The following is a 19937-nucleotide window of genomic DNA, read 5'->3' as shown; positions in this document are numbered from 1 at the left end:
TTTCCTGACAAGCCAAACTAAAAACGGGCAATATCTAGAGAGATGACGACTGAGACGTAACGTTTGATCCCGACACAAGCAGGGGAAGAACAAGTGTTAGCAAGATGAACTAGAACGATGGCAGATATAAAGTAGATTGACCGCTCTCTAGGGAGAATGGGGTTGCAAGCAGCAGCGTCTAGTGCAGGCACGAATAGAGAATATCTAATCATGGCGAGTCCCGAGGCAGCTACTTCCCGCCCGTCCATCACCCGATGCGATGCAACGGATCCATCAACCACAACAGAGAAGCTCGTGGAGATCATCAACCGTGATGGCGGCGTGATAGTAGAAAAGTTAATCGATCTCCAACTCGTCGCAGAGATCAAGCGAGACCTGAAGCCGTACTTTGACGAAGACATCCCAGACAAGTACGGCTTCTTCCCAGCAACGACGCAGAGAGCATCCGGTTTGCTGGGGATTTCAGACGCCTGTGTGGAGCTCGCGTGCAACCGCTTGTATACTGATGTCGCGAACGCTATGGTCTCTTCATCGTTCACCTTCTGGAGGGGCGACAAACAGAAGACTGTCAGCGGGAAGCCCATCATCTCATCGACAGTGGGCTTCCGGGTGAATCCGGGAGGGAAGCAACAAGTGCTACACCGTGATGATAAGTGAGCGTCCATCTTTATGTCGAAGCGGAGATTCTCTGACCTGAGGCTTGCAGTGACTATCATCCTCATGACAAGCAGATGCCCGTCTTGATCGGTTGCGTTACCGCCTTGACGAAAACTACGGCAGCAAACGGCGCGACTATCGTGATTCCGGGTTCACACCTATGGGGTCCCGAACGTCGTCCACTCGACGAGGAGGCTATTCCAGCGGAACTTGAACCCGGCGACGCCTTAATTTTCCTCGGGAATCTGTACCACGCGGGCGGAGGGAACATTACCACGTAAGTGCATCGCCGGTGCGTAGCAAGTAGGTATTCTTTGCTAAATTCTCATCGATAGGGACGAATACCGGGAGACTGTCGGCATCTTCCTGTGTCAGCCGACACTGCGTCCTGCAGAGAACCAGTTCCTCATGGTGCCGTTTGAGCGAGTGAAGAAGATGAAGCCGCAGGCACAACGTCTTCTGGGGTATGGTTTATGCGAGCCGGGTGTTGGTTTCATGAAGTACCAGGACCCGATGCGAGTGCTCTTTGGTGTCGAGGACGAAGAGACAGTCGATTTCTAGTAGTCTCCAGTCTCAGTTGGTAGGGCAGAATGAAGTTTCCGCCCTTATTCAAAGGACGATGATGTTGCTCATACCACAAGGACTCGCTGCCCTATGGCTTCTCTCATGCGAGCGAGAGGACGCCAGTCGTTGTCTTCTCCGGCCCAAAACTCCTTGAGAAAGTTCACCGCGTCCAAGTAATAACTGAAGCGCGTGCCCTCATGAATTGCCGTGAGCAAACCCGCAATGATATCTTGTCGATGCCGATCTCCATGGCATTCGGTACCGGCAATGAACGTCGGCCAGGCTAGATTCTGAACGAAAGCAGCTAGGTCTTCCAATTCGGTCAGTTGGTCGAACAGACTAGCAGCGGCCACAAGGCGCTCCGAGGCGTGCTCGATGGCGTAGTCGAGGCATCTTAACGAGTAAAGCAACCCCGCGTTATGATAAACCTCGACTAAGCGTATGAAGTCACGAGACATGCTTGATCCTGCCAGTCCGAGTCGTCCGGCTGCCATCAGCGTGGCGCCTCTTGCCTGCTCAAACTCGGATTGGATGAGAGGCACCGTGAGGCCGCTGCGTAAGCGCGAGATTGAAGGATAAGAATCAACAGCATCTGCCGAAATGAGCGTGACACGGTGCAAAAAAGTCAGATATCTCGAAAAGAGGAGATAATCTGAGCCAGGTGCTGGCGTGACGGCGCTCCGAATGAGAGGCAGGTCGCACGATGTCGTAGCTGCCAGTACATCATCTATAGCTAGTTGGTTTCGCAAGAACGCAAACAGATCTCGGTTGTTGATTGACTTCTGGCTTTTGAAAAGGTTGACAATCGTCCTTGCCGCGCGCCTGTGATCATCGGCGATTTGAAGGCGGCGACGGGCATTCTCGTAGTTGCACATGATGAGAATCGAGGCCAGCATCCATTCCGCATCAGCCAAGTCACCATGATTGTCCAAGTCATCGCCCTCGATAAGCCGTGCCGTCATATCCTGAGCGCGGGTTTGTATCAGGTGCAAGCACCTATCGCGAGCAGTCTCAGCGATAGATTCATCAGGCAACGCCATGGCGCCGTGTTGAGCCGCGAAAGCCATGATGGCGAAGCCGATCGCTGGTTGATTCGCGGCCAGAGGAACAACCTGTGTACGGTAATGGTTTTGGTCTGAGTCCATCCATACCATCAGACCGGCTAAGTTCCGTCTGTAATAGTCCATGAACACCCTTGTCAGGGAGTCGGGGTACTCGCAAGCTTGACTTGCTTGGGCGGTTGGCGCATTGAGAATGACGACCGAAGTCGTGAAGTCTTTTATTTTGTGTAGCTGTGGACTTTCGGTGAAGATGTCTTTCGAGTCCTCTTCTCGAAATGCGGCCTTATCTTCAGAAGACGGCCTCGTCGGGACCGTTCGACCCCGCAGATGTCCCCTCGCGGCAACCCCTTCCACCCATCGAAGTCGGCGGTCATAGCCAGGGCATGAAAGTCTTTTCTTGTCACACTTGGCGCAATGGGGTCGCCGTCGATCGCAGCGAATTCGACGACGCTCACAGTTGGCGCAGCCTGATGATTTAATTAGCACAGGGCACAGGTGATCGGCTGAAGGAGGGGACGAGCATTTGACGCACCCTTGAGCTGCTTTGCGGGCACTTCCCCAGTAGACTCAGCAGCACCTCTTTGAACCTTCCCCTCTGACATGCTGTCGAAATCCCATGGCCCCGATAATCGTGATATGGGTCGTCTGCGAATGAGTGTGCAATGCTCATCGGAATTAGCCCGCGGCTGAACAGGATTTATGAACTAATTGCGGGGTTCCCGTCCCTCGACATCGTCTGGTCTCTGGCCACGTTCCGATTGATCAACGGAAGAGCGCCCGACGCTTTGAGTTGCGAGACTTGTACGCTATTTAAAGAAAAGAAAAAAACGCCCGAGAACAACTCAACGAACAGTTTTTACAATGATCTAAATTTCCGAGAAGCAACTTAGACGTCCTGCCAAATAAGCGCTCTACCTTGGCATTTGTGAGCACATAGCGTTTGAGGCGAGTCATGTTAGCTGGGCACCGAAGAGTAGGGTTGAATTACCAAAGAATTACTACAGTACCTCTTTCTTCATGGTAACATTGTTTTAATCGTTTGTTCATCCCGTCGGTCCGACTTTTCCCTACCCCTCAACTATAATATTTATAAGAGTAATAGCAGGTGTTGTATCCGTGTTTACCATGCTGACTTAGAAAAGAGCTGGTCAATTGCGGCGTAGTCTGTCACCGCGTCTTGTCGCCTGCAGCTGCTTCGTGCAGTTAACAACTACACCAATGATCAGTCAGTGCTGCCTAAAGTCTTACATTTCTCAACCTCCTCCTGAGCTGCGCCGACCCCTCCATCGTCTCCTCTCTCAACAGACGAGTGTTCGATACTCTGCTACCTACGTTACTCCAAGTTTTGTTTCAGTGAGCGAATCGCCATGGAAGATGACTACATCCAACAAGCCAGGGTCTCCCCACACTGGGTATCCGAGGGCAACGCCTTCTGGTATCGCCAGAATCTCCCAGCCGGTAAATTCGTCTTCATCTATGTTGACGCCATAGAGAAGCAGCGACGTCCAGCTTTTGACCATGGCAAGCTAGCAAAGGCGCTTCAAGAGAGAACCAACCAAAAAGATGGAGAATTCGACGCTTTCAAGCTGCCCTTCACATGGATCGACCTCGAAGCCGAGTCATCCTCCGTCCGATTTCTCTATGAGGGAAAGAAATGGCGTTTTGACACTGACGCAAATCTCAGTGAATGGGAGGGTGCGCTCAATCTGCCTACGACGCCATTCATCTCCAAAGAACGTGCATCTGTGCACTCGAACCACTCTGTCACTGTCACTTTTGTCAACAACAGCAAGGCAGACTTGAATAAGTATTGGATAGACTGGGAAGGCAAGTCAGTGCTTTATGGAGGGGTTGGAAGTGGATTAAGCAACACTCAAAGAACTTATGCCGGCCATGTCTGGAAATTTGTCGACGAGTCGGAGACTGTTAAGGCAATCTACGCCACACCTGAGGAGATTGTCTCTTCTGTGGTGATTGATGAAAATACGATGGATGAGCTCGGTCCTCGGGGCTCAGAAGACGGTGTTGAAGAGAAAAAAGGCGAGGAAACGAGCCCAAAGTCAGACTTGAGCGAGAAGGACTCGCCTCACTTCTTTGTGCGAGACTTTGACCTTTGGTGCCGGAACGAGGACAACGAAGAGGTTCGTCTTTCAGACAGCGGCGTCGAAGGTAATCAGTATGATGATTCAAACATCTGGATGTCTTCAGACAAGAAGTTTTGTGTCGCCTGGCAATTCGTCCCGGAGGAAGAGCATAAAGTGCATCTTCGTGACTCTGTTCCGAAAGATCAGCTTGAGCCAAAGGCGAAAAGCATCCGGTACCTGAAGGCCGGAGATCGCGTCAGAGTTGACCGTCCTCGTTTGTTCAACCTGGAAACGAAGAAAGAGGTCGTCACAGGCGCTACTTTGTTTCAGAGCCCCTACGAACTTCGGAACATAGGATGGAACCGTGATTCTTCGGAATATCGCTTCATATACAACGAGCGTGGCCATCAACGTCTACGTGTCATAGGAATCAGCTCAGATGGGTTTGTTAGGGCTCTAGTTGAAGAGAGCAGCGACACCTTCATTGACTACTCCACGAAACTCAATCGACGTTTGATTAAAGATACCGACGAACTCATTTGGGCTAGCGAACGAGACGGCTTCAATCACCTTTACCTCTTCGATCTCCAATCAGGGAAGTTGAAAAGTCAGATGACAACAGGAAAATGGAATGTGAAAGAGTTCGTTCGTTTCGACGAGGAAGCGAGAGTGGTTTGGTTCTCAGCTTGCGGAGTAGTCCCTGATCAAGATCCGTACTACACGCACTTGGCTCGCGTCAACTTCGATGGGACGGGATTCAAAGTGCTGACCGATGGAGATGGCACACACCACTGGACAATGTCTCCGGGGCATAGATACTTTTTCGATACATGGTCGCGGGTGGATTCGCCTCCATGCACCACTCTGAGAAGTATGGAAACTGGAGAGCTGGTCGTACATCTCGAAGGTGACGAAGGAGATTCTCATCGTCTAAAATCAGACGGCTGGGTAGCACCTGAGAGGTTCAACTGCCCTGGGCGGGACGGCGAAGAGTCCATCTACGGTATAATCGTTCGTCCTTCAGATTTTGATCACAAGAAAAAGTACCCCATTCTAGAATCCGTCTACGCAGGACCGCATGGGTTTCATGTACCAAAGGAATTCAGTGCCCTGCGTTCGCGCCGACAGTGGGCAGAGCAGGGGTACGTCGTTGTTCAAATTGATGGCATGGGAACGAATTGGCGATCAAAGAAGTTCCAAGACGTTAGTTGGAAAAATCTCAAGGACGCTGGGTTCCCTGATCGCATAGCCTGGATCAAAGCTGCAGCAGAAACTCGGCCGTGGATGGACACAAACAGAGTTGGGATCTTTGGGGGGTCGGCAGGCGGACAGAATGCCGTGGGGGCACTTCTGTTTCATGGCGATTTCTACAAAGCAGCCGTCGCCGATTGTGGGTGTCACGATAACAGAATGGACAAGATATGGTGGAGCGAGCAGTGGATGGGTTATCCAGTCGACAAGGCATACGAGGATTCATCGAATGTGGTCCATGCTGGCAAATTGACGGGGGCGTTGTTGCTAATCGTTGCAGAGATGGACGACAACGTCGACCCCGCGTCTACTCTGCAGTTGGTGAATGCATTGAATGATGCAGACAAGGACTTTGAGTTTCTCTACATGCCTGGGGCTTATCATTGTTCAGGCAGGACCAAGTACGCTCTGCGGCGACAGGAGAAGTTCTTCAGACAACATCTGCAAGCCTCGCAGTGACAGCACAATTCTTCCAACTCAAGAGTCTGCTGAGAAACCCGCTGGTTGAGATTCATGCAGAATGTGCCACAAATAAACGGTTACAGCCCGAAGTCCAATCTTCCTGAGCTTGAAATTAGAAGACATTTTCTTTCATATGGGATCTCTCAACTCTAATTCTATCTATTACGCTACTCTACAGATTATGATTTCCATGCTGTGCTCTGTTACAAATGAAAGATGAAAGGCTGCCAATGATGTCGCTACGGATAAGCTCAGGGCGTGTCCTCAGAGAGCACCGTGGTGATCTCAGACCTTTCGTGCCCGAATCAAGACCTGATGTTCCGGATCTGGGAGCACGTTGACTCCAAACTCCACATTCTTGGAACGTGGCTGTCCATCCAAGTTCTTGATCTCATAGTTTAGGAGAAACTCCGCAAACATGAGCTTAATTTCGACATCGGAAAGGAATCTGCCCGGGCACGCATGCCTGCCGAAACCCCAACCAAGCTCCGTACGGGTGACGCTGACAAATGAGTGCTTGTGTGCCATCCCGTCTTCCTGTCGTTGACGGTACGACCGCATGCCATCGAACTTGTGCGGATCGGGGTAGATGGAAGCGTCAAAGTTGATAGCGCTGGTTGGTAGTTCCATCTTCGTACCGGCAGGGATGTAAGTTCCGTCTTTTAGTGTCACAGGCTTCGTGGCCATGCGCTGGAAGGTAGCTTCGCACTTGTAAGAGACTGGACTTGATTCTGGTGGGAAGATGCCGACTTACTCAGATCAGGTGCATTCATTCTCAAACTCTCCTTCATCCAGCTGTCAAGTTTCTTCATCTCAGCAAGTGACTGCTTGGTAAAGATGCCACCAGAACTCTCCAAAACATCCACAACCTCCTGACGAAGCTCTTCGGTGTACTCAGGGCATGCGGCAAGGTCGTACAAAACTTGGACCATGGAAGACGAGGTTGTGTGGATACTCGCCACGGCAAGAGTCATCTGCAGCAAGAGTTGTAGGTCCAGGTCACCGGCCTTATCCACGTGTTCCCCGCTAGACAGGTGGTCGAGCATGGTAGGAGGGTTCTCCAGAGGCGCACCACCCAAGGCACTTTTCCTGGCCATGGACTTTGCGACAATTTCACGCCCTTTGGCCCATTGTTTCTCCTTCTCTAGGCGTTCCGGGAGGAAGTAGGCGACGAATGGACGCAGGAAAGGAGGCCACTGCTTGAGAGCCGAGCCGTATTCGATCGCAGTGTGTACGAATGACATTGAGAGATTGGTCCACGCGGGATTCCGGGCTGCTTCATCGCTATGCATGATTCTCGCAGACAGGATTGCCACAAGCTCGAAGAAGTGCTGATAGGGTTTTACTGGTGTCCAATCTGGAGGAAAATTAGGCAAAGTGATCTGCGACAGGATTATGGATCTCACCTGTCGGAGATCCAAGAAATTTCGGAAGGTGTTCTTGGATCATTGCATGGAATACAGGAACGTAAGCACCTTTTTCCTTGGTTAGAATTGCGCCCCTGGAAGATTATAGAGAATTCAACAAACCCAAGCTGGGGTTCATCTTTGCTAGAATCTGATGTACCCCCCAAGCGTCGACACCTCCAATACCTGTGTAGTTGACCAAGGCATCCTAGAAAGCAATGTCAGCATACGTCGTGACTTATTGATAGTGAAATGAACTTACATTGTCGATCGAGGCTTTGAAGCTCAATGCCGGGTGACTCTTCAGCTCATCGACACTTGCAAGGGGCAAGACGACTTTGACACCTACACAAAGTCAAAAACTTTTCCTGCAGTTCTGCGAAAAAAAAGGAAAAAAAAAAGTAGACAAACCATCCATGGTGTCGATTCCAAAAGGCTTGCTTTTGAACTGACCAGCGTATTAGCTGTGAAACGCACTGCAACTGTTCTACAAGTCTACTTACCCGCTCATAGTACTTGTCGAGTAGCTTTCTGGCGTTTGCCCCGTATGACCGCTTTCTGTTGAGAATATCGGACACCTCTTCCGAAAGCGGCGTAGGTACTTTCAGTCTCCGGCTCAGGACTTGTGACAGTATCCCCAAAAGCAGCGATGAGAGTATCAAAAAGCTTGCTGTTGAAGACAGATGATGCCAGTTCAACAACGAAGCATCAATGCGAATCGTCGTGGGTAATAGGGAACCCATTTTTCTTCGAGCTTGCGGTCTGAATGCTTGAGGTTAGGCAGAAGGGATACCGGAAGTGCTTTAGGAAGAAAAGAACGCGAAATTGACTTCAAGCTCTCGCCGTCTTTGAAGTGATTAAGGTTGCAAGTTCGTCTTTACAAATGTTTAAATGTTGGGAACTGGCTGTAGTTAATTCATGAACACATCTTGGGAACTTTTAACAGACCTTAAATAAGACACTAGTGCAGCATGAACATCTCGCCACAGGGCGCCAGTTTAGACGATGAAGCACGTCGCGGACTGGGTGGACCCGTGAACCGGACTGGCGCAGATCGACACCGCCCACTTCGAGGCGGACTCTCGGCACGCACCGAGTCCTTCATGCCAAGTAGCGAGCGCGTCATTCAGTTTCTAGAACTTCAAGTCTCAAGCGTTTCTTATCTTAGTGGACTTCAGTGGAATCACAGATACTCCGTGTCTCAGTTCGGTAGCCGGCGGGAGGGCAGGTTTCATACGAACTCGAGGAAATGGTGGCACGCACCGTTAAGCTTACTGTCAGCACTGCTTAGCGTCCATGTATGCCACAATTCAATATCCAGATTTCCACCAGTAAGTCTTTTCTGGGATTTGATAGGCTGTGTGAGCATCCTGCTCACTCCGAGAGCTTGCTCCAAAAGCAGCTTCCCAGACTTCCAATAAGCAAGTGTGTCACTTTCAAATGCTACCTTCTACACGCAATTCTACAGGATCTGGGGAAAGTTCTTACTACCTGCGTGGTTGATTTTGGAGTGTATGGCCTCTGTTCACCGTCCCACTGATCTCAATTAGGGAAGAAAGCCCCGCAACTAGGCACAGGACTCAATGATTTTGATGCGCTCCGTCGAAAATTGAATCAATACAAGTACAAATGACTACATACTGCTTTTGTTACAATACCTTAGGCGCTACGCCTTCCTGGGCAGCATTAGAGATACTTGACCTGGAAGCGGACCTCACCTCGAAGGTCAGTGACTGTTTCTAGTACTTGTACTGTAATGCCTGTAAGTATGGGCCATAGCAGCCGACAACTTAGCCACCGGTGTACTACTCTGTCTGAAAAGAAGCGGTATCAATACGTTTACCGAACTCCAACTCACCGCTGTCAGCTTTGACTGGTTATTTGCTACGGCGATGTGGTGTCGTGTGTTTAAAGGCCAAGTGTGGGAGCCGTTACAGTGACATTGCGGGATCTGCATAGCCGTCGATGTTACGGAAAATAAGAAGATTGGGTTCATGAAGCCGAACGGGGAATTTTGAACCTTCGCGGGACTGTGCAGGAAGCCGCCCCCGGGTATCGATCCCACTCATGCCGATGTGGAGTCTTTGTCGGGTCTTGCTGTTCGGCATACGGCCCCTTCGGGCACCGATCAATCACAAAAGACTCATAAGTGCACGCGTCAAAAATTGACATCATTTTCCAAGTAGAGTGTTAAGCCAAGGCTGAAATGCGGCTGGTGCTATGCTCGTACAACTTGGCAGTAGGCGCTGCTTGGCTGCCGGTCCTGGTACCTAAGGTCTAACTAGAGCGCGGATTTTTCGCTGTGTGGAAGTCCGAGAGTCCGAGGTTCAAGCATAGTGTACAGGATTCTAAGCAAGCTTGCTTAGCACTTATACAATACTCTTGCACTACATTCTATATCTTCCTCATTCTATCCTCCTGAACCTATCCATCTTGACGAAGGCTACGGCCGTCATGTCAACCGTGGTTTCGACCCACTCATCAACGATAAAATACCAAGTGAGCGTGAGCTAGGGTTTCCAAATGGCGGGCCTAGCAACCAGAAGCCTAAATGTACTTAATCTTAGCTATCGGCGTTCTTGGACTCTCATTAATACTGGAAGTCAGAGCTTTTATATCATTCGACGTGTTTTTCTAGATCGTCCAGATCCTTTATGCTCGCTTTCGTGGTATTTGTTACTAAGCAAATCCCCCCAGAGCTAAGAGCCGGCGGCCTGTTCCCCCGCAAAGCGTGGTCAAGCTCTTGCGTAAGATTTTCTTTACGCCCATGCAATCAGTGGATCTAACCGGCACCCAAACTCCGTCTTCAGGGCCACAATTGATCTCTCCGCTGACTCTTTGCTCCATCAACTTTGCGGGGAGGCAGATTCGCATGTTCAAAGTACGTAACGGCATCGAAACGACAACCGGCTCCGGCTCGATGCCTTCATCGCCCTCATGTATTGCGTGCAGTTTTATTACCAGACTTGGAGTAGCGCTGGGCCATGAGCTTAACCTTAGTAAGGGTGCCCGGCGACTGGGTTCAGTGACATTCCCGGATAAGTGTCCGGCACTTGAATGGCCAGCCTAGCCAATCTCTCCCCCTGACTGGGAGATATCTCAGGGATCTCTGGTTTCTAGTGGCGATACCAATATCAAAAGGGATGATTCCCCCGCGACCCAAGTCGCACCATCAGACCATTGGCACAGTGAAAGAGTGCCGCCGGGCATCTGGACTATAACAAGTTGGGGGCGCCGTCGGCGAAATTGATCAATTAAGCAGCAATTGAAATGACAATGACTGCCGATATCGTTATTCCGTGGATGCCGCTACTGGATCTCTCGGGTACTTTCAGGTAGCACCGGGCCGGTCGCGTTTGGATGTCTATCTAGACAGGCGCGCCTCGACTTTCCTCCCCAGAACCTCTCGAAGACCAGCAGCAGGTTTGTATGCATCTTCCTGACTCTCAACACACTCCAAGCATGGATCGCGATACGAAACTCCACGACGAAAGCGAGGCTACGGCCCCCCATGTCAACAAGACTCGATCGGCCGACCAACACGATGTAGCCATCAACGCGTCTGGCCACGTCCAAGAACTTGAGCGCAACTTCAACCTGCTCTCCCTCGCCGGTGTTGGATTGGTGGTCGGCAATGTCTGGCCAGCGATCGGCGGCTCAATCCTCGTCGCCATCTTCAACGGCGGGCCCCCGGGCGTCCTATACGAGTTCATTGCCGTGTCTGTCTGCTACTGGACCGTCGCGGCCAGCATCGCCGAGCTAGCAAGCGCCATTCCTTCGTCCGCCGGAGTGTACCACTGGGCCTCCGTCACACCCGGCCGCCGATGGGGCCGCATCGTGGGCTTCTTCGCCGGATGGTGGAACTACCTCGCGTGGATTCTCGGCGCGGCCAGCATGGCATCGATTTTCGGCAACACGGTGGTCCAGATGTACGCGCTCAACCACGCGGGTTTCGAGGCCAAGCCCTGGCACGTCTTCATCGTCTACATCATCGCCACATGGCTTGCATGCGCCATTGTCTGCTTGGCTAATAGTGCTATGCCGCGGATTAACGATTTTGGTGTCTTTGCGATCGTAGCAGGTTTCCTCATCACCGTCATCACTGTAGCCGTCATGCCCGGTCGAGACGGACGGCCGCCGCATGCATCATCCTCCTTTGTTTGGACCGAGTGGACCGCCGACATCGGATATCCGAACGGTTTTGTCTTTGTAGCCGGAATGCTAAACGGAGCTTTCAGTGTCGGTGCCGTCGATGCTACGACCCATTTGGCGGAAGAGATCCCGAACCCGCAGCGTAACGTCCCTATTGCTCTCGGGCTACAGCTGGGCATTGGCTTCATCACCGGGTTCTGTTATTTGGTCACCATCATGTACGCGATCAACGACTATGATGCTCTCTTTAAGTCTCCGTATCCCATCGCCGAGATCTACCGTCAGGCCACCGGCTCCGCTGCCGGCGCGACTGGTCTGCTCGCCCTCGTACTCATATGCATCGGTTTGACGCTGATGGGCCTATACATCACCTGCGGTCGAACACTATGGGCCCTTGCGCGTGACGGCGCAAGTCCCCGTCCCTCCCTACTCGGACATGTAAGCCCAAGGCTGGGTATGCCCATGTGGTCTACAGTTTTGTCAGCCATCCTAGTCACGGTTCTTGGAGCAATCTATGTCGGCAGCACGACAGCTTTCAACGCTTTTGTCGGGAGCTTCATTCTTCTCTCGAGTAGCTCCTATCTCGCTGCCATACTACCTAACCTCCTCTCAGGGCGGAAGATGGTCGCGTACGGACCCTTCCACATGCGTGGATGGATTGGGTTCGCCATCAACGGCATCGCATGTTCCTACATGTTGGTGTGGTTCGTCATCTACTGCTTCCCTTTCGCTCTGCCGACCAACGCCCAGTCGATGAACTACGCATGCTTGATATGGGGCGGCTTCACCATTTTTGTTGGTCTATGGTGGTTGCTGGGGGCAAGAAAGGGGTATGAAGGTCCGACAACGACGGGCGGTGCCGTGATAGAGGCAGCATCTCACCACCATGCGGCCTAAACTACTTTATAGTCAAAAGTATGAATGTCTTTTCAATGTCAACGACTTGTACCAAAATACATGTCTACAGCTCATGCGTCCCTGCGTGCAGTAGCCTTCTTGTGACTAGCACCAACCACTTTACACAGACATGCATGACCCATGGAGAGATACCCGCTCTAGCGAATATTCAAGCGATTTGAGCACAGATCTCTCCGCTCACTCAAATGTTTCCGCCGTTAAGAGGAATAAAAGTGTCCGGACAAAATGTTGTCCTGTATCGATACGTGATTGATTCAAGGCAGGCATGGCTTGGCACTACAGCGGGAAAGTATCTAGTTCGTGAGACACGTCTTATGACACCTCAGCCGACCGTTGTGGCAGCGCAGAATCGGCTTCGCTCGGCTCGTGAAGTCATCCAAGCTGTCAACCATGTCATAGAAGCAGGAAGCTACAGCACAGCCCGTGTAAGATGCACAAGACTCCTCTACCTTTCGACTATCACTAACACGTAGAAGCAAGCGTTCAGATGAATATGTGCGTATCAGTGCTTTGACTTACCGGGGTTTCAGCAATGTATCCGGGCGGAAGGTTTTTAGGTTCACGACGTGGGACAACGGGAACGGTGGGATTGAGGGGGGAAACTACGCTGGCGGCGAAATGATAGTCCGACGCTCAACGTCTACTAATACACCATTGACGGCAGTTGTCTCAACCAATCGACACCCACCCCAACATCCCGTCCCTCCCCCAGCTCTTGCAACCCCGGGCTTTCACCGGTACGATTTGATATAGGCAAGATCTCCCGTCAGCCAGCTAGCGCCAAGCATCTGCCAAAATGAGAAGCAAGGCTACATCGTCTGCCCTCAGCGCATATAACGACACCGCCTATGCGTACAACCTCGGCACATTCCATCGCGCCGTGAGTACTTCAAGCCAGGATGCTCAGGTCTGGTTCAACCGCGGCCTAACGTGGGCGTATGCCTTCAACCATGAGGAGTCAGCGAGGTGCTTCCGGAAAGTCATTGAGCATGATCCCTTCTGCGCCATGGCTTATTGGGGGCTCGCATTCGTCCTTGGGCCCAACTATAACAAGCCATGGAAGGTCTTTGATGGAGAGGATCTTGCCGATACGACCAAACGCGCACATCATACGATCATGCAGGCAAAGAGCCACTCAGGGAAGGCTACGCCGGTCGAGATTGCGCTCATCGATGCACTGTCTTGCCGTTATCCGCAAGAGAAGCCAGCGGAAGATTGCTCTAAGTGGAATGAGGATTATGCTCAAGCCATGGACTCGGTGCTTCAAGCCTACCCCGATGACCTCGACGTGGTCGCCTTGTGGACAGATGCCACGATGAACGTCACGCCTTGGAAGTTGTGGGACTACAGGACTGGAAAGCCAACGCCAGGCGCCAGGACGTTGGAGATCAAAGACGTGATGGACCGCACATTCAGGCTAAGAGGCTCTTTGCAACATCCAGGCCTACTTCACTTATATATCCATCTGATGGAAATGTCGCCAACTCCGGAAGCCGCCCTGACTATAGCTGATAATCTTCGCGGGCTTGTCCCAGACGCGGGGCATCTCGAGCATATGCCCACGCATCTAGACATCATATGTGGAGAATACCGTCGCGCCATCGCTTCCAACTCTGACGCGATCCGTGCCGACTCTAAGTTTCTCGCCCGCGAGGGTCCTCTCAACTTCTACACGCTGTATCGGTCTCATGACTTCCACTTCAGGCTATATGCCGCCATGTTGTGCGGTCAGTCCCGGGTAGCCCTCATAACGGTGGAAGAGCTCGAGTCGACTATCTCCGAAGATCTACTACGAGTCGAGTCACCACCAATGGCAGACTGGCTCGAGGGTTTTCTCGGTATGCGAATGCACGCTCTGATACGCTTTGGACGTTGGGAAGCTATTCATGCTCTTGAACTCCCGCGAGACCCCAAGCTTTACTGCTCAACCACCGCCATGACACATTATGCAAAGGGTATAGCCTACGCTGTGCAGGGCCGAATTGAAGAGGCCGAAAAGCAGCGCATACTTTTCGCCGAGGCAGTTAAACGGGTACCGGAATCGCGCTCAGTCTTCAACAATACTTGCCTGTCAATTCTCTCCATTGCCGAGGCTATGCTGGATGGAGAGTTGGCGTACCGAAAGAAGGACTACGACGTCGCTTTCGCCCATCTGCGTAAGGCCGTGGAGAGAGACGACGCCTTGCCCTACGATGAGCCTTGGGGCTGGATGCAACCAGCACGACACGCGCTCGGCGCGCTGCTGCTAGAGCAGGGTCATGTCGAGGAAGCAGCGGCTGTCTATAGTGCAGACCTCGGAGTTGACGAAACATTGCCCCGGGCATTGCGACACCCCAACAATGTTTGGGCACTGCACGGATTCTACGAGTGTCTCATGAAGTTGGGTAGGGTTGACGAGGCCAAGATCCTCAAGCCGCAGCTCCAGCTAGCTCTGGCCGTGGCGGATGTTCCTGTCAAGTCTTCATGCTTCTGTCGCTTGAAGACGGTCGATTGACAGGTGCGGTCCCTGAGGCCTCCATCCCAGCGTCGCCTCAGAGACCTTGAGAGACCACGTGCCAGCTTATGACACTGGCTTCCAAGCGAGGAAATGGATGGTGTAGTGAGATAGATCATGAGAATAGGTATCTTCAGACTGAAAAGGGCATTTGACGGAAAGAGCATGGGCATTATGGGAAGGGCTGCATCAATGGAAAGCATTCATTTTGTGACTTGGCAAAACAAGAAGAGATTACTTTACTTTACTAGAATCGCAACCTGCTACGAAGACATGTAATGTGATCATATTTCCAGGTTGGATATGCATGCTTTCATGTTGCGTGCGTGTGGTGTACGTCTTCTCTAAGTCTTATCAATTTCGCGATCAAGGCTCCCTTTCTTCAAATAGCCTGTGGTATGCGGAAGCCATAGAGAGATTAATATCACTCTTTGTGCCAGTGTGGAGAAAGTTGTCAAATGATACATTGAACAGAGTTCTCAGTTCATCAGATTCCGGAGCAGAAGCTCAACTTGTTGATTGTCAGTGAAAGTGAGCCAGGGGAACCTCTCGATGATTTGCGGTCTTCATGCTGTCCATTAGTCTTACCAGCTCCAAAGAAAGTATGACCTGGCGTCGGCGTTGAGAACCCAAAGTATGCTGCTGTATGAGCGAATCAATGTGGCGCCACTTCACAAGCTTAGAAGATAGGAGAAGCCGGTGGGCAGCGGACTTCCAACTGCCTAATTGGCAAGTTCTGGGGCAAGGCTAAGAAGAATTGCCAAGTGATGTAAGTCTAAACCTACCAATTTACCTTGAGTTACTCTCGGGGAGGGGCCACTATGAAACATCGGTAATTATTGAATGAGAAATCCGCCAACGGGTCACAGTCACAAAGAGCTTCGGGTCGGAATTGCAACAGGTATTAGGTAAGGTAGTTGACTAAACTGAAAGAGCCAAACTGAAGCCATCCATGGAATAGAGTCAACACCTTCCGCTGCAATACTTTTTTTTCTGTTTAGGAACAACACAGTCCGCACTTTATGAGAATTGGAAGATTGAATAGTGCAAGTATATACGTGGTTTCCCGCTTTGTATGTATAAGTAGGTATGTACAAGAAGTCAAAATAGACTAGAGCTAGCCCAATGCTGAGTGCTCCAATATTTCCCAGTATGGCCTCATTACCGCTAGGGAAATGAGCAATGAATTCTACAAAAAAGTATGCTCCATACGCTTAGCCGGAGCAGGTGCCAGCCTTGGAGGGCTCGCAGCCACCAGCACAGCCATTGTACATCTGGCACTTGGTCTTGGCGTCGGCGCAGACGTTCTTGAGGGTGGCGGTGTCTTTGTAGGTCAGGTTGATTCCCGCCAGCTCTCCGCCGTTCTTGGCTGTGACACCCTCCATGTACACGTTGCGCTTGCACTGAGTCTTGCACTGTGAAGGATGAGAGAGAGAGGTTAGCTAGGTTTGCTGCGAGGCAGAGTTACAGGTAACGTGAAAGGTTGACTTACGTTTCCGCAAGAACGGTAGAGCTTGCCGTAGTCCTCGACGTAGTAGTTGATCTTTGCCAAATGTTAGCATTGCCTACTTGTGCAAACTGTAGTTGATCGATACTTACCACGTTGACGGTACCACAACCGTTGTGCTGAATGACCTTGTCAGAGGCGTGGTACGCACCACCACCGACGATCCAGGTCTGGGTTCCAGCCTTGTCGTTCTTGATGGAGATTGCGTCCTCGCAGACGTCCTCGAACCAGACAAACTCAAGAGTGCAGTGCCCGTTGCAGTGGACGCCCTCAGCTTGGTTCTTGCCAATGATGGCGTTCTTCAGGGTACCGCCAGCCTGGATGTAGAAGACCGAGTCCTTGTAGTCTTTGATAAGTGGAACGTGTTAGTTGCTCACACATAGATAATGCATGTAGGTTGGGACATTGGCTACTCACCACCCTCAGACTGGCCACCGCAGGCACCAGAGCCGCGGTCGAATCGCTGCCACTTTCCGTCGTAGACCTGACCAGCCTTGATCTCGATGTAAGACTTGGAGGTTACGGTACCGGTAGCCTTGGGAACACCACCAGTGTAGCCGTTGCAGGCGAGAGCGCCGGGAAGAGCGGCCAACAAAGGCACCAGGCCAAACTTGAGGAACTGCATGATGAACAAGAGTATATACACTCGCAGAAAAAAAAGAATGAATGTAGTAGTTGGTTTAAAGTTGAAAGGGGAGAGTGATAGGCAGAAAAAACTGGATGCGAATAGGTTGGACAACCCGAGGACTTATATGCAAACCTTCTCAAGACAGAGGTTCCTGGTTCACACAGATTTTGCCAAGGCTGGAAAGCTCACACTATCCCCATCGTAACTTGGCCACTCATCAGAAAAGTCTAGGCAAATGGGCCATGTATCGCCTGTGTCAGGAGTAGTTGAGGGGGGGTTCCCCAAGCCCGCGGCTGAAGAAACGACGGATCGCACGGGGATTCGGATCATTGGTGGACATATAAACAGGTGGGCCTGGGAGATGCCTGCATGGTTGCTTCTGCTCGATGCTTGTAGTCGCTGATGGGGTCACTTTGGAGATTTGCCCCGCGTACTGGCGTCTGCGTTGGAAACTTGGTTGTGTTCTGGTCCTGCCGAATGCTGTACCTGGCAGTCACTCGTTATCAACACGGCATGTAAGGGGCGGCAAAGTACATGTAATGAGACTGCTAGGCTCAGTTGAACCAGAAGGAGCCTGACTTAAAGGAAGAAGAAGCGCTCTCCACTGTCGAATCACAGGATTCTGTCATGTTGTATATTGCCACCAAGCCCTGAGTCTACGGTGTACCTGCAGATGTGTGAAATACTTGATCGGATCACGGGTGACGGTGTGACGGTAAGTTGTTCACCTCTTCGGCGTCCGGCCAGATGCGACCCAATCAGACGGCAATTCCGACCTCAAAAAGAGATTAAGCTAGGTGCTACGAATCTGGGAGCCCGACGACCAGGTTCTTTGCGCAAGGGGCTCCTCTGAGTTGGCCTCTTCCCGAGCAGTAGGCGAATCAAGCGTGTCCAACGAAGGTGATACCGTGATCCTGCTGACATCCTGTCTCGGAGGTCACAACAACAGTGATCTGTCGGCGAGCATGGGACCAACGCGGAAAAAGAGTACATTCTATCAAATGTGTTGTTGGTGGTGGTCTGTAAGGCGGAGTTGCCAAGACTCTTGTGTGCACAATGGGATGGATTGCCGCAGCTAAAAACCTAGTCCAGTGCTGGATGTTAATTAATGCCAAGAGTCGAAGGCTCTTGTTCGAAGATTGCCAGGGGAACTTTGCCCCGCACACCGTTCTTTTGGGCGGTGTTTTTCCATTACTCCTATGACAATCTTGCGAGGAAAAAGAACTCACCGATCCAGTCGTCGTTCAGGACGGACTCTCCCTAAAACTGAAGTATCATCGGAAGCGAACGCCATCCATCGGCCCAACCGCGACCGAGACCGAGGACCCGTGTCCTGTTCTCCGGGAGTCTGTCTGACCATGCCTAACCTTATGTAGCACCCATGTCGCCATCAGTGCTTTACCAGCACGTTTGGCGGCTGTCATCTGAAGTTCTGAGGCAGCCCCGTCTACCCTTGCTGCCTTTTCCTTATTCCTTAAAATCCTGGCCACCTGTTATCGAGGTTATTGGACCAACATTTACGCTTCCCACGTGCCCAGCCCTTGGGACCTACCTATTGCCTTTCCTCACTTCAGGGGCATTTGGGGTTATCTCCCGCTTTTCCTCCATCCGAGGGTCCGTTTCTGAGGCTATGCTGGATGTCAATCCGGCTTCTCTCCGGAACGCACAGGCAGCCGGGCGAATCGTTCTCTTCCCGCCGCCTTATGGGCATTAGAAATGGACATGTTTGCCCACCTCACCGTATTATGGTACCCATTTCACCTGAAATTTTTAGACTGTCAACGGACGCTCCATCAGAATCAATGTTCTTGAGAATGGAGAACTGGCAATCACACAGTTCTTGGTATTTCCATCAAATACTTACTTGGCGTTTCCAACAGAGCTCATTCCCGATAGTTCCCCCAGGGGCGTCTTCTGTAACATGGCCCGACATTCCATATCAGGGAGAGGTGGAAATTCTGTCTTTCCAGGCTGGGCTCCCTCCTTTCCAAACACCCCACAATCTCTCTGTGCAGACCCAACGATACTTGAGGCTATCACCCGCATATGGCTTAACAGGATTGAGACTTCGGCCGACTTTGTTAACAATGAACCCAGACAAGGAATGGTCGGACACCCTCCCCATGAGCTTCGTCCACACGGTATCACTTACAGAATGGGGGCATTCACTTAAGCTCACCGTTCACCTTTGACAAATGTGCGGAGTCCGGATCAGCAGCATTCATGCTTTGGGCACATAATCAACCGTGCTTGGAAGACCAAGGGAGAGGTTTCGAGAGACGAAGTACTCTTTCTGGCTCTCGATGGCTCCCCACGTTAGTATGCCGCTAGAGAAAAAAAAACCTCCTAGCTTGACGCGAGTGAAAACTGACACCGCGGAGTTTGGCAGAAAAAGTCGGATGTTGTCAGCTTTCATTATCAGCCAACACCATGTGCCCGTTTCGCGACCACCTTCCTCAGTCGGCCTGTGATTGTCTGGCCAAGGATTCTAGGTGAACTTCTCAAGCATGTACAATACCTCCTCACGGGATACATCTTCGAACTCATATGTCCATCCTGGCGTGCCTGGTAATCTATTCCGTCTGAAGACCGCTTCATGTGGTGCGATCCGAGGAAAAAGACAAATTTCACTCATCCCTTTCTTAACCCTGCCGCCAAGCTTCCCGCGATACCACCACCATGGATACCAAAGTCTTGGCAATCTCAATTTTCTGCTTTCATCTGGTTACGAGCGCTCACTGCAGCAATATTAC

General features: G+C 51.4%; 7 protein-coding genes across 7 annotated transcripts; 4 read left to right on the top strand and 3 right to left on the bottom strand.

Annotated features, from left to right (window-relative positions):
- Positions 1–210: 210 nt before the first annotated feature.
- Positions 211–1218, top strand: HER10_EVM0010482 (uncharacterized protein; the record flags this gene model as incomplete). Its single annotated transcript, XM_035479940.1, has 3 exons — positions 211–653; positions 707–934; positions 993–1218. The coding sequence occupies 3 exons, from the start codon at positions 211–213 to the stop codon at positions 1216–1218; spliced, it is 897 nt and encodes a 298-aa protein (XP_035331795.1).
- Positions 1219–1286: 68 nt separating this feature from the next.
- On the bottom strand, positions 1287–3159 carry HER10_EVM0012396 (uncharacterized protein; the record flags this gene model as incomplete). Its single annotated transcript, XM_035481792.1, has 2 exons — positions 2815–3159; positions 1287–2749 (listed from the first exon to the last, which is right to left on the bottom strand). The coding sequence occupies exons 1-2, from the start codon at positions 2882–2884 to the stop codon at positions 1287–1289; spliced, it is 1533 nt and encodes a 510-aa protein (XP_035331920.1). The 5' UTR covers positions 2885–3159.
- Positions 3160–3649: 490 nt separating this feature from the next.
- On the top strand, positions 3650–6076 carry HER10_EVM0005267 (uncharacterized protein; the record flags this gene model as incomplete). Its single annotated transcript, XM_035474889.1, has 1 exon — positions 3650–6076. One exon carries the CDS (start codon positions 3650–3652, stop codon positions 6074–6076), a length of 2427 nt encoding a protein of 808 aa, XP_035331463.1.
- A 288-nt stretch (positions 6077–6364) lies between these two features.
- Positions 6365–8228, bottom strand: HER10_EVM0001402 (uncharacterized protein; the record flags this gene model as incomplete). Its single annotated transcript, XM_035471150.1, has 7 exons — positions 6365–6780; positions 6834–7436; positions 7486–7554; positions 7609–7693; positions 7748–7830; positions 7897–7933; positions 7989–8228. The coding sequence occupies 7 exons, from the start codon at positions 8226–8228 to the stop codon at positions 6365–6367; spliced, it is 1533 nt and encodes a 510-aa protein (XP_035331211.1).
- A 2719-nt stretch (positions 8229–10947) lies between these two features.
- Positions 10948–12534, top strand: HER10_EVM0002227 (amino acid permease; the record flags this gene model as incomplete). Its single annotated transcript, XM_035471948.1, has 2 exons — positions 10948–11192; positions 11253–12534. 2 exons carry the CDS (start codon positions 10948–10950, stop codon positions 12532–12534), a joined length of 1527 nt encoding a protein of 508 aa, XP_035331263.1.
- A 655-nt stretch (positions 12535–13189) lies between these two features.
- Positions 13190–15268, top strand: HER10_EVM0010258 (TPR domain-containing protein). The gene has a single exon (XM_035479724.1). It carries the CDS (start codon positions 13352–13354, stop codon positions 15047–15049), a length of 1698 nt encoding a protein of 565 aa, XP_035331772.1. The 5' UTR covers positions 13190–13351; the 3' UTR covers positions 15050–15268.
- Positions 15269–16263: 995 nt separating this feature from the next.
- On the bottom strand, positions 16264–17181 carry HER10_EVM0001444 (pectate lyase C; the record flags this gene model as incomplete). The annotated part of the gene is made up of 4 exons (XM_035471190.1): positions 16264–16401; positions 16441–16464; positions 16619–16902; positions 16974–17181. 4 exons carry the CDS (start codon positions 17179–17181, stop codon positions 16264–16266), a joined length of 654 nt encoding a protein of 217 aa, XP_035331212.1.
- Positions 17182–19937: the final 2756 nt, after the last annotated feature.

This window comes from Colletotrichum scovillei, assembly GCF_011075155.1.
Source record: "Colletotrichum scovillei strain TJNH1 chromosome Unknown Contig00007, whole genome shotgun sequence".
Lineage (NCBI taxonomy): Eukaryota > Fungi > Ascomycota > Sordariomycetes > Glomerellales > Glomerellaceae > Colletotrichum > Colletotrichum scovillei.
Note: the sequence above shows the minus strand (reverse complement) of the source record. Positions and strands in the feature narration are given on the sequence as shown.

What these genes read in the sequence shown, in the direction of transcription:
- HER10_EVM0010258 (XM_035479724.1), top strand. Translation starts at nt 13,352, where the DNA reads ATGAGAAGCAAGGCTACATCGTCTGCCCTCAGCGCATATAACGACACC.